General features: G+C 40.9%; 1 protein-coding gene across 4 annotated transcripts in view; it reads left to right on the plus strand.

The window, feature by feature from the left end:
- Positions 1-13,748, plus strand: part of ANKRD44 (ankyrin repeat domain 44) — a 135,624-nt gene that overhangs the window by 53,108 nt on the left and 68,768 nt on the right. For all 4 annotated transcript variants that reach the window (XM_071562992.1, XM_071562991.1, XM_071562990.1 and 1 more), the window contains exon 2: positions 8,170-8,253. In XM_071562992.1, coding sequence (XP_071419093.1) covers positions 8,170-8,253 — 84 coding nt within the window. The remainder of the gene's footprint in view (positions 1-8,169; positions 8,254-13,748) is intronic.

Genomic DNA, 13,748 nt, shown 5'->3' on the forward strand with positions numbered 1-13,748 from the left:
CTCCAACATCCCTGTGTAGTCTCTTGCAGTTCAGAAGTATCTGCAAATTTATTATGGCACTCTGTTTCATAGCTGCCTGCTTTGTGTGTACAGTAATATAAACCAGACCCTGTTATCCAGCGGAAGTCCTAATCTTACCAAGTAAGATATTACAGGATCAGATGCCACTTGATAGTTCTCTAAATCAGGACTAATTTTCTAAAAATGAAAGGATTTTTATTAGGCTGCATGATGAGTATCAATGCATGCTGTGTACATCAGATAAAGCACTTAATTACAGTACAGCAAGAGGCAGGCTGGAGTATTTCTCCGTACTGCTGAGTGTCCAGGCTGCCAGATGAAAAGCAGGTCTCGCTGTGTTGCTGCGCTGAAGGAGGACTATGAAAAAGTTGCTTAACCCAGCTGCGGTGTGTGTAGCAGCCCCTGCATGTGTTTGCCTCAGTGAGGAAGAGGGGCAAGTCGTGGTTTCATAAGTGATAAACTGAAGGAAGATAAACTTGCAGCATTTCCGTTTCTTTTTTCTTTTTCTGCCTGGTTGCCATTGTTGCTGGTGGGGTGGGGTGAAGGCAGGATATCAGCAGTCTCCAGAGGATGTGGGGCCACTGAATAGAGGAGATGTCTCAGGTTGGGTCTGACAGCAGCAGCCAGCACGAACCCGTTTGCTCCTCAGAGCATTCCCCCTGCCTACAGCATCGCTTTGCGTTGGGTATTTTTGTCACTTGTAGAATTTAACACCTAAGCAATTGGTTTAAAAAAAAAAATTGCTGGTGTGCTTGAGATGTGCTTGAAGACAACTGAGCAGGAAATGAAGCTTTTGGCAGAGATGATGTTTTTCAAGTGAGCTTCTCCCCTGACTGCTTTATTCTGAAATCTCTAGCAAGGAGCAGGCCTGTCACCGGCGTTGCTGTTGCTCTGTTCCACTGACGCTCGTTTTATTTCTCATGAGGTTCATAACCTGGTGCTGCCTGGTCACCTCCCAGCTGTGCTTCTGGTGGGGAGCAAATGCAGGGTCCTTTGGCAGGCAGGGGGTGTAACATGGCACAGGGCCTCTCACTTGGGGGTTCTCTTCAGCTGACTTACACCAGTTGGAATTTATGCCCCCAGAGGTTTTACTCTTTGCTATGCTCTGATTCAGACACACTGTCTTGGTGCCAGGACTTCTTCCCTGCTTTTGCCTAAATGATTGATGGATTATGGGGGAGGGAAAAAAATAGCTAGGGGAAGACAAAAGCTCTGGGAGACAAAATATAGATATGACAAGAAGTGCTCAAATGGATAACTAGTGCAGCACTCACTGCTGAGAATGTATAAAAAGAACTGAATCCTTTTTTTGGTAGTGCCATTACAATCTGTGACTGTTATTTAAGGGTGCCACTGATACACAACACAGTATTGTTACACAACACACAGTTTGTATCAAGACAACATCCCATAAGAAACTTTGAACAAATTCAAGAGGACAAGAAAAATTCAGGGTACCATTTGATCGATTGTCCTCAGTCTCTGTAGGTATTCTGAAAAATCTTACACTGTCTGTTGCAGGCTTTTCTCCACTAATATGGTAACAAATGCTGGTAATATAACAAATGTTATGTTACTATGTTTATTTTTGTCTCCTTTAAAAAAGCTTTCTTATTTTAACTAGTCTGGATCATGCTGAGTCTGTCTCCGCTTGATTAATGTAAGTTCAGGACACTATTTGTTACCTAATTTTCTGATCTGATCTACGGACACTTAGAAAACCCCCACCAACCCCAAACCCAAATGCCAAAACTAAAACAAAACCCCACCACTTAAATCAAGGCTGGTGGACAGCCTCCAGTAATGAGAATGAAGGAAAGGACAGTGGGCAAGCTGAATTAAACAGTCTTAGCTCTTTTCTTATTTAGAAGTGATCTAAATTTAACAGGCCATGAGTTATTTTGGTGCCTTTAACTGATAAGTTTAACAAAACATAGGCAACTTGCAGCGCTTTTGGTGTGTGGAGGATTGTCAGGATTCCAGGAACAGCAGGATGTAACCTTCACTTCACCTGGAAACATAAGCAATTCTTGGGGCAGTTGATAGGCTTCATGATGAAAAATGGGAGTCAGCCAAAACCTGGAGCCAAGCTCAGAGCCAGAAATAGATGTGCCGAGAGGCTTGTTTTGCACCGTCCAGAATGGCATATCAGGAATTGTGCGAACAGAAATACCAGGCTGGATCCAGCATTGCACAAGCAGGGGCAATCCTGACTGTTTTCCTTTTTAAGTATCATGAAAGCTTGACTAAGTGAAGGTTGTGTTGAAGTTTCAGATGTCTGAATATGTTTGTTTTCTTTCTTTCTCACTTGCTCAAAATGCAAGTGTGTGTTTGATAGTGTGTATTTGCAATTAAAGGTGTTCAAGTGTGCATCACCCAAGGACTTCAGCTCCTCTGCTCCAGCAGCATGGAAATGGGGCAGCAGGGAGAGAGACCAAGATTTGAATCTCTTGGAGATGAAGAGTAGAGGAGGGGAAAGGGCTGAGCATGGAGAGGACTGGAATGGGAGGGTGCAGGGGGTGGTGGGATGTGGGGGTGTAGAGCTGGTTTATACTTGTTACTTCACAAGGAGTGTTCTGTGGGAAAGTGTACTGAAGTATGGTCTGGTTTGCACATCACTTACTACATGATCGTTTGTGATTACGTGTAATTATAGAATCAGATCTATTGTCTTCTCTGTCTGGCCAGAGACATCGTGTTTTGTGGGTGGGGTGTAAGCAAAAGCCATCAGGGCCCTGCTGAGTGGGAGCAGAGCGGCTGTGGAAGCACAGCCTGGGTTTCCAGTCCCAAGCCCAGTTTGTCATTGCAAAGGTTTAACTGGTATTGGAGGGGAAATCATTTAAAACCAGGTGATGCAGGATGTTTTGTGACAGCCCTGCTTCCTTTTCAGGGTTGAGCCATGCTCTAAGCAGTTCAGTGTAAGCAGTGTTGAAAACAAGATCCTTAATGGAAGGTGTTGGTCAGCTTATCCTTAAATAATCTTGTTTCAAACATCTTTGCTACTACTACTTCAGCCCTTTGCCAGTAATCATACTTTTCCTTCTCCGATGATGTACAATAGCTGTAATGAAGGAGAACTTGGAGTTTTGGAAAATACATTTGTTCACTTAAAGCTGATGATGTGCCTCTTTCATTCACAAGATGCAGAAGGGTGTTTTGGCAGGCTGTATTTCCAGCCTCTGAACCTGATCAGTGCTGGATACCAGGCACCTGGCTGAATTCAGTGAGGGGTGCAAGTCCTCCCAGCATGCAGGTCCTCCCCTGGGCCATGGTGCCCAGAGACTTTGCAGCCTGCACAAGCTCCCAGTCTGTCCAGCAGATTAGGGCTGGAGCTGCTCTATTCCGTAGCTGTTTGTCTGCAATTGTCATGTAGTTAGCAATGTATGCCAGTGATTAAACTCAGGGCTTAATAATGTTACCAATAATGACAATATCTGATGATCATTTTAGAATTGCTGTATTTCAACTCATTCTGCACCAAATATTTTTGCAAATATTCAAGTCTTCATTTGTGTAGCCACTGTGGGAAAGGCTGAGTGCATGCCTAAGTGGAAGCTACCTATGGAGCACCTTAGCATTGCATGAATTATTCAGATATTTGTGAACAATTACTTAGGAACCACTTCTGCATTAGTGAGCATTTGACTCATCTTGGCAGGAGGGGAGAAAGCACTGAACACAAACACTGTTTGTACCACACTGATGTCCTTGCCTGGTGCTGTTGGTGTGACCCCTTAGGGTTAGACCATACTGGCAGCCACAGGTGGGCAGTGGGGTATTTTCCATTTGGTCACTGAGCACCTTTTTGCATTTTGATGAAGTTGCTGTTTCTCATTTGAATGAAGTCATTGGAGGGACAGGCTTTCAGCACTGAGGCTGTGGGCAGGTTCAGGAGATCCTGTGTTGTCCAGGCAAGTGCAGACACCCTCCTCAGCTCCTCTTTGTTAAAAAGCTTAGGTACAAAGCTGCTCTTGAGGACAAACATAGGGTCTAGTTAGAGTTTATGTATCATTTTCCTTCTAATCTCAGGAGAGTTTAACAGCAAATGAAGCAGTGATGGATCCTCCCAGCTCCTGTGTGCCCTGTGCCATTGATGCTGAAATCCTTTTTACAGTCTGAAGGATGAACACAGCCTGAGGTTTTGGAGAAGCTGTTACAGATGACATGGAGAGAAATGGGAGGTCATTACAGGAAAAACTACCACTTCTTGAGATGAAACTTCAATGCCCATTACATTCCTCTAAACAGCTTAGAGCACAGCATGGCTACAAGTTATAAAGTCATTGGTGCAGGGAAAGTGTCAGAGCATAGTTATGTCCTTTCAATGCTATCCTAAAAGCAACACAAAGATCTCTCAGTTTGTAAGTGCCATCTCTGCAGAGTTTTTCTTGCTTTTGAGAGTGCTGACTCGTGTTTTGTTGAATACCTCTGTGTGTCATGTAAGTTCTTTGGTCCTTGAGCATTGAAACACAGTGGAACAAATTGAAATAAGTAGCAGTGTGTAGGAATACATGCTGTCCTTTCTGCAGTGGATTGATGTGAAATCCTTAAATCACTGGGCTAGTCTGCAAAAAGTGAAAGGACATAAGAAGATAAAGTTTTTCCTGCTGTATTTGAAATGCTGCAGTGTACAGGTATTTATTGATCCATAGATGTCCTATATAAGTACATTCACTCACTTAACAATGCTGTCAGCTTGCCATGGTGCTTCCAGGGAACCAGTATACCCTGTTTACAGATTTGATTCTCTCTGCTGGCCTTTCCGTAGCCTGGACAAATATTCCTTAGGAGTCAGTGAAAATCTGTAATTGCTCTGAAACACCCCTTAGTAACCATCCAAGGGCATTCCTCTCCACATACTAGCTCTGTGAAAGCACTTTGTTGTCAGAAGTCAGTATATAGAAATTCCAGCAACAAAAAAGGCACTCTTTGAAATAACAAATTAAGAGCAACTAATTCCTAAAACACAGTAAAAGGCTAACCTGTGATGCAAGTGAAATAGGCCACCAGGCCTGTTAAGGAATTATTAGTATTGAGTATTTTCTGTACATGGAACTGTATAAATACTAAGCCTCAGGGTAACACACTCTGAGAATGTAAGATAAACCTGCTCTGTGCTTGTGCTTTTCCCCCCTTCATTATGAGTGTTTAACAACTTTTGAATTTGAAGTATTTTAAAGCAAAATATTTTTGTTACTAAAATAACTTGATAATCCTGTCACAGGCTTTAGCAATTATTTCAAAAATATACTTTATCCATCTTTGATAATTGGGAAGGGTCATTTTCTACCCTTTAGGAAATGAAGGAAGAAAAAAGGTTGTTTGAACTCATTCATGTGTGAATATGGTTATCACTGGAGATCAAAGAAGTAATTGTCCAGGTCACTGGACACCCAGCATGGATGTGTGTGGAACTGCACAAGCTCCATTCCATCACTGTCAGCTGCTGAACGGAGCAGGACTTTTTCCACTGTGCTGCTGGATGTGGATGCACATTTGCAGCTCTGACCTCAAATTGCAGCAAACAACTCTGCAACTCATTTTTCCTAAACAGGACATTATACATGGCTGATAATCTTACACAGAAACATGTCTTAGTATGTAACAAAATTTCCTTAACAATAATATGTCTCACTTCAAAATTAGTACCTTTGAAAATGAAGTAAAATAATGATGTAGTAAATTTGAAAAATGGCCCACTGGATTAGGCTTCACAGCAGAGACTCAGGATGGTTATTAACCTGTACTGGTTTTATCTGTTCTTTCCCATTTGCAGGCTCTGATTGTTCTTGCCTATTTGCAGGCTCTGGTTGATTGTTCTCCATTATCCCTGTCTCTTGCTGTTACAATTAGCAGTGAAGGATTCTATTGTAATTCATTTATAAACTATAAATCTTACGGGGGAAAAAGGGTTGAAGGACTAAGGCTTTTGAATGGAATACATGGCAACTTTTTTCTGTCACCACAGGTTATGTGTATCAGCAGTCTGGGACTTCTAACTTGCTTCAGGGGCACAATAAATACTGGGGTGTGATTTAAGGAACTGCAGGTAGATGTGACTGTGGTATGGTGGGCAAAAATTGAGATGAAAATCTTAAAACTGTTACAGGTCTGAAGAACAGAGTGTTACTCTCAATCTGCTTTCTGTGCTAAGGAACTCATGCTAATTAAAGAGGTCAAATGTTTCCTGTAAAAGCAAGTGTTTGATTCACATTTCTGGCAGAGGGATGAAGGGTCAAAGTGTCTTATTGTAGATCTTTCTCTTTTTTTAATGTATTGATGCACATTACTTTACTCCTTCCCTTTTTAAAGAAAAATGTCACCTGAAACAGCATTTGAATTTTTTAATAGATTTGAAATTTGAGATTTTCTCTCTACTCTTACCTCTGTGTGAGGTCTCAGCTGAAATGCCATCAGACCCTGCCTGAGACCTTTTGGTGTGTGCTGGCATACCTGCAAATGGGTTCAGAGACTAATCCAAGGTGCTGGGGGTATTTGGTGCTTGGCCACAGGGTTGTGTTGCCATTCAGCTTGAAATTGCGAGGTTCTCTGCTTTCCTTTTAAGTTTATTTTTTATTTAAATATTATGATAAATGTACGTGAAATGGAAATGTTTTGGTGTGAGCATTGTGATTTTATAAACATTCACTGATTCTTCATAGCTGTTAGTGGTAGGAGAGAAGGGAGGTTTGCATCATCTGGTGGGGAATAGTCTCTGTCCATCTGGGAAGGAAGCATCCTAAATGGTTCAAGTGAAATGCCAATATTTTTCCTTTCTTTCTTTTTCAACATCCACTACAATCTGTAAGACTGCAGACAGTTGTGATAGGAGATGCTGCTTTAGTTCTTTTTCCATTGGAGGAGTGGCAAGAATTAAATTCCAGTGTGAATGTTTCTCAAGGACATAAGGGATTAATATGTCTTAAAATAGACATCATTAACTTTGAAATGTATTTTCCAGATTTGAATATGATGAATTTTGCAGTGAAAAGATAGAGAGAAAATGATATTTTCTTAATTCTTTCAGCTTGTTTGTGAGTTTTGAGATAACATGTTTACAAGAGAGTTAAATTCTGCGGAGTCTCAAGGACTGTTGTGGTTTTATGTGCTTAAGTAGTCACACGTGCTTCCATTTTGCAGGGTTGGTTTAGATTCTGGTGATTGCATAGCACCACACACTTTTTTTTTTTTTTTGCTGTTAAGACCATGAAACAACCTGGAGGTTGCTCAGCAAGAGTTGGGAGGAGGGGTGAGGGGGGTGTAAACGTGCTACCTCCAGGAGGGGTGATGGTGATGGTGGGCCACTGCTGCTTTCAGCTCTGTGCCACAGGACATAGGGATCTCTGTAATTTGTCACCTTTTTTTCCTGAGTCTCAGGCAGAAAGGTTTTTATTGTTTTACTGCAGCAGGTCGTGTCTTGCCAGCTTGGTTACTAACTTGAGTATTTGCTTCTGGGGGTGCAGAGCAAACACAGTCAGAAGGGCTGAGTTTGCCAGCCCTGGAGGTGGAACGGGACAGTCCCTCCCACCAATGATGGGCTCTGATGCCAGTGCTGCCAGAGGAGTGAGTGGGGCATATTGTTTCTCCTGTATGTCCGATTATTTATTTATGCATTCCAATTCATAATAGCATAATAGCAGACTTGAAACAATAAGATAATTATTTCGCTTCTTGGGTGGTTAAAATTAACTGTGCTCATTGCGTATTTATTCAGTAAAAAAACACAAGATGTTTAGTAATTGCCCAGAAATTCATTATCTGCATAATGCTCTGTTTCTAAATGTGTATTCCATGACCATTAATCTGTGCCAACAGCAAACATGCAGCACTATCTGATGTAATTAGTTTTCCCCTTACATGCCAAGGAGAACATCTGGGCTGATTGCATGTTGTTGACAAAAGTTGCCGTTCTAATGGGGGTCCCTGTTTGTGCACACACACTCATTATATGTACAGACATGCTCATGGCTTCAGTTTATCCTCAAGCAAACTGATAGTTCTTACTGATGAGCTACTCTTGCTGATTTGTCACTGGGGTCATAAAATGTCTGTGGGCAGCATTAGTAAATGTTAGAGGATTTAAATGGTCTCCTTTAAGTAGAAAATAAACAAACCTGTAATGCTGCTTCTTCTGTTTCACTTTTGCAGCCGCCCTTGGTCCAGGCGATTTTCAGTGGTGATCCAGAAGAGATACGGATGCTGATCTACAAAACTGAGGATGTCAACGCCTTGGTATGTGCCTTGGCATGTTATGTGCCTGTGATACATGAGCACCACACTTACGGACTGTTGCAATGGCTGTATTGAAAATGTCCTTAGTAATTAACACATAACGGAATAGAAGTTATTTGGAAGTAAGAGATTTGGAGCTTCAGTGGAATCCTAATTAGTAGTTTGAAATATAATTGTTTCAACAGGTAACTTTATATTCTCTAAGTATATGGTAATTATTCCAAATATGCAGGTCAGTCAGGGACACTTCTTACTCTTACTGAGAAAATGAAATTGCATATTTTTATTCTCTGTAGAGTTTCTTTTTATGAAGAGTCTTTGCAGATCAGGAGTTGTTATTCAGCATTTGACTGTACTTGAAGTAAAGCTTCACAACAGGTCTCAGCAGTGAGAGTAAGGAAGCAGAATCTTGGCCACAATTTGCCCACAAAGGAATTACTGTTCTGCAGACTGGGTTATCCTAGCCAGAGTGGTAAGCAGCTGTAAACAAGTAGTAGTTGAGTACCTTGGCAGTGAAGAAAAATGTCTCCATTTGAACTTTTTTTGCAGAAGTCGGGGCGTTTTTTTTTCTTTCTTCGATTCTCAATTTAAATCTGTACTGTTAGAAATGAGTCCTGCCAGTCCTGACTACAATCTGTGGCATCAGAAAGTGGTGAGAATATAAAGCAGAATGGTGATTCCCGGGTGTTTCTTGGATTTTTGAATCAACCTTCCTTTTCTTCATGTCATTCTCTGACATGAAACCATCAGTTTATTCACAGCTAACTGCAGCAGTTGGTCTGGTGTAGCCTTGGCACTGCAGCTTTTGTAGGTAATGGGGTCCAACCTTCTGGTTCAGAGCTGCCAAAAGGAACTGGAGAAGTCATCCTACAGATCTGGTTGACTGGAGCTCCACTCTGTTTGTTATCAAGTAGAAGGAAAGACTTGCTGCTGTTTTAAATTGGAAATCTGATCAAATGACTTTGACATTAAGCTTTCCCTGTGATTATCAGTACCCAGTTATTTTCCTGAAAGTTCCTGAAAGTGCTTCCTTAAAATCATCTCCCTTGAGTTTCTTACTTATTTGTTTTTGCTGCTGGTCTTAAAAAAAAACAGATGTAAACCTCCCAACGAACAAACCATTCCCCTGCCCCCAACAAGCTGGGTGAACATTGTGATTCTAAAATTTCCTCTGTATTTCTTAGTGGTTTTTAAAATAACAGTTCCTGTACAAGGTTATTGCCTGCTTCTCAAATGGTTTTTCTATCCTTTGGCTGCAAGTGTGGTAGTGATGGTTGCCAGGGAGATGCTCTCAGCTGTCAGGTGTGATATTAGATGAAGAATATGTATTTTGCAGATGAGTACCATAGTAGTTAATAGAAAAAGTCATTGAACTTGAATGGTTTTGCCCAGAGCACTATTTACGATACTAAAAATCCATCCAAGAATGCTTTGCCTGAACAGCTGTTTTGTCAGGAGCAAAACACAAACCTTTTCTTATGAGTAATTAAAAATACTGGTCAACATAAAACCTGAAGATTGTGTTCTAAATAGTGACTGCAGATAAGTGTTAATTGCTTAAAATGTCACTAAAGGAAGACCAAAATATTTCCCTCCCTTGTGCTGTGAGCTGGCAATTTGCATTGCATGCTTATGTTTCTATTTTAAGGGTGTTTTTAATTACTTCCATGTTAGTTTTTGGTTGCTCACGTGAGAGGAAACTCTGACACTATTTGGCAGTGATTTGTCCTTTGTTGATCCTTTTTGTTGGCTCTGCTAACATGGGAATAGTTCAAACATAGGTAGGACGGGTAAAAAAAAAAGTCCAGTTTTGTAGGAAGCTCTGTGAATTTCTGAAGTTTTAAAAATTTGTTTCTTAGAATCTGCCACAAGAGAAGTATTTGGAAGACAGAACAAAAAGCACATGGAGAAACCACACAGGTTTAGGAATGTATGTGCATTCTTCCTAAGACAAAATTAATCTCAGGAGAGTTTGGAGGAAATCAGAAGTTTAGAAGATTACTTTTTATTCTGGTAAAATAATTATTACCATTCCGAGCCAGGAAGTGTGTGTTGGTCGAAATGGCCACATTCTGGATGATGATGCTGTAACGGTGACTTCTGCGTTGCCACAAAGTGAAAGCTCCAACTGTTTGCCTTACAAGTGTGGTTTCATTCATTCTGCCACCATAATTGTCACTTTGACCTCTCCAATCCCCAGCTATGCTTTGGGAGGGCACGATGCTGCTTGTGCCCTCTGAAGGCATGGACACTTATACTCAGCTGCAATGAACAGTGAGCGATTCCTGACCACTGGTACCAAAAATGCACTGTTTCCTTGGGAAGTGTGGCCTGCCTGCCTGTGGGCAGTGTTTGCAGCCTGTTTGCCCAGGACTGGAGATATTGGTTGGACTATCCAGACTAGTTTCAGGTAGACATTGTCTACAATGGCTGTTTGGAACATTTAGAAATAGCAGGGTGATCTTGCTTTGTGTGTGTAGGTGGAGATATTTTTGGGTGCTATTTTTACTTAGGGAAGAGTGGGAGAGGATGACTCCCAGAATCCAGGGACTATTCTGGATCCAATTGTAAACCAGTTGTGTTTGGGATTTGTAATACATGCAGCTGTGCAGCACCCTGTGTCTGCCAAGTCCAGTTCTGTGTGCAATGTTATAAACCAAAGTCCTTCCTGTGAAATTTCCATTTTCATCTCAGTCTTCCAATTTACTTTCCCTTCAAAATATCTAAAATCAAACATAAAAAGTGAAAAAAACCTTCCAGTATTCCTCCCTATAACTGTGATGTTTGCAAGCCAAACCAGACATTTCATTCCCTCTGTTTTTACTTTTTTTATCCCCTAATCCTGCATTTTCTCTTGGATGGAACCCCAAAAGCCAAAATATATGCAAAACTTTGATGTTCCCAGAATATCTTCTATTGCATTAGTATTTTTGGGGAAGTGAATAGTGTGCCACCTCCCTCCACCAGTGAGACTGTTGAAGGCAAACTTTGCTTTCCCAAAATGTAGTTGCTTCTGTTTCTGCTGCGGGGGCACAGCTGCTGATTGAGCCTTCTGGGCTTGATCCTCACACACTCTTTGCTCGATGCTCTGCCCCCTGGAAAGGCTACTGCTCCTTGCTGCTCATCAGCATCAAGGGATGCTTGTGTGAATGTTATTATGGGATAAGGAGGACAAGGATTTCTCTGTGCAGAGACTTATATGCTGTTTATTACTTTACTCATTATCCTGCTTGGTAAGGCATAGATTTGCCTTTGTCAGGAGGATTCGCTTCATCCAGCTCTTCACACAAACTCAAAAGTTAAATATATTTCTGCTAAACATGTTTTTGGAGGTGGTATGAGTGCTTGAGGGTACAAGTGCACTCATATTTAGGATTGTGAGTCTGAAAGGCTTTGCATGTTTGGGATAGCTAAAGTGAAAACCAGCTTGTTGTACAGTTTAGAATGACATGTTTGACTCGGGACTTGAGAGACTGGAATGTGGTAATTCAGTAACCTTGGGATACCAGACCCTCATCTCTGCTTTCATCCAAGGGATCATGATTTTCCTGTTGGCTCTGTGGAGCCCTGCAGGAGAATAAAGGCATCCTGGAATTAAATGCTTCTCTTTGAGATGCAGTTATGCTGTGCTGGAATGTCTTCTGGAGGATTTAGTAAAGAACTTGGAGAGGCTTCTGCTTTGTCACAGTGTGACAGTTCGGTGCTGGGTAATAGCTGTGTTTCCAGTGGTGCTGAGCCTCTCATTGTGCTGCTTGGTATGCTGTTTATTTAAGTAGGAAGTGATGGAGAATTTTTTCTAACAGATATTATGAACAATTCTCAATTATGTAAGGAAATTGAATATGAAATTACATTGGTGTTTGCAAAACAAGGTAACTAGCATAAATTTTATTTAGATTAAATTTTTTTGGTTTGGATTTTTTTTCTTTATATTTTATAAGAATTTTTTTGAACTGTGAGAAAAATTCTGCTGGAGAGATTGAGAGTCTGAAATGTTCTGGGTTGCTTTGCAGCATATTAGTATAGTGGTGGTTACTATGTTATCTATCTGTGCTGGTGACTCATCAGCGTCCCCAAAGTGTTTGAGACACTTAAGGATGTGTAGGCTTTTAAAGTCTCATGGCAGGGTTTGCTGTACCTGCATTATTTTCTTCCAAGGCAGCAATATCAGCCTAAAATGGTTTAATTTTCTAAATCCTTCCCCATCCGTTCAGGAATGATGTGTGTTCCCATGCCTTCAACCTGCCCATCCCTCTCCCTCCCCCCAAGTTGATATCATGTTTATAAAAATGGAGGAGTTATTTAACTCTGTCTTTTGAGTCTTACATTGAATATTCATAAACATTAAAATAGTTCCATTCATCAGGATAAGTTTCTATGGTCTCAATATTGGATTAGTAATTAATTGCTAAAGTTACCTTTTTCTCCCATGAAAGGCACTATCAGCCTTATGGAAGGCAAGCATTAGATGAGGGGAGAGAGGGCAGATAATTTTTCTTGTCCCTAGAAGATCAAAATATTTGCCTTTTCTATCTCATGGACAGTTAAGCCTCAGTCCAGAAAAATATTTGTTTCCAAGGCTAAAGTGAAGACCATGGGGATAAGAGGTGCTGGAACCAGGATCTGTGTTTCCAGATGGGAATTTCTCTACTTGGTTGTTACTAAGCAGGAGAATGAGCATGAGCCATAAATTACACAACTTGACTTTCACCTTCCAGCTGGTGCTCACAGTTAATCATTTTGATTTGCTCTGTGAATTACAGGCTTTATTGAGAGTGTATGAGTAGAAAGAAATCCTTGAAGCAGCAGGTATTTTCTTTGTCCACCATCAGCTTTTGGCTCTGAATGGCTATAAACATCCCAAGAAGTAGATCCTCATATGCTTTTAGCCTCTTCAGTAGTTCCTAACAGTTGTCAATATTTGATATTCCTGAAGTCAATTTGTATCTGAATATTTGTTTTCTTAATGATTGCTCTATTTAAATAAGGTGTACTCAGATGCAACAGCTGTGAATGGAGTGAGTGAGCAGGAGGTTTGTTTCTGTTATTATACTGATTAGACTTTATCAGTGGAAGTTGTAGCCATTCACATGCCTTATTCTGCCACCCAGGCACATCTCTGACAGCTTGAAGGTGGTGAGAATCTAAAGACTTCATTAACTCAGTTTCTGGGGTGCGTTAATCCCTTCTATAAAACCCAGCTATTCCTGTTAGCTGCTCAGTAAGTTTGGGGACAAAGGATACATACATTTATTTTCTGCTGCAGTTGGATGAGTATTTTAATAGTAAATAACTCTGCCCTAAGCATCACCTGACCTGAGCAGCTGCAGTTGATATCAAAATTCAAATCCATTATCTCCTTTGAGATGTGGGCTGTGTTGAGGAGAAAATGTAGGCCTTTTTCTTAATGTGCCTGAATATTTCATATGTGCTGATATGATTCATTGAGTTCACTGTTTTAATCTTCATACACCTCAAGGCACTGATCCAATAAA

This window comes from Pithys albifrons, chromosome 8 (assembly GCF_047495875.1).
Source record: "Pithys albifrons albifrons isolate INPA30051 chromosome 8, PitAlb_v1, whole genome shotgun sequence".
NCBI classification, from domain to species: domain Eukaryota; kingdom Metazoa; phylum Chordata; class Aves; order Passeriformes; family Thamnophilidae; genus Pithys; species Pithys albifrons.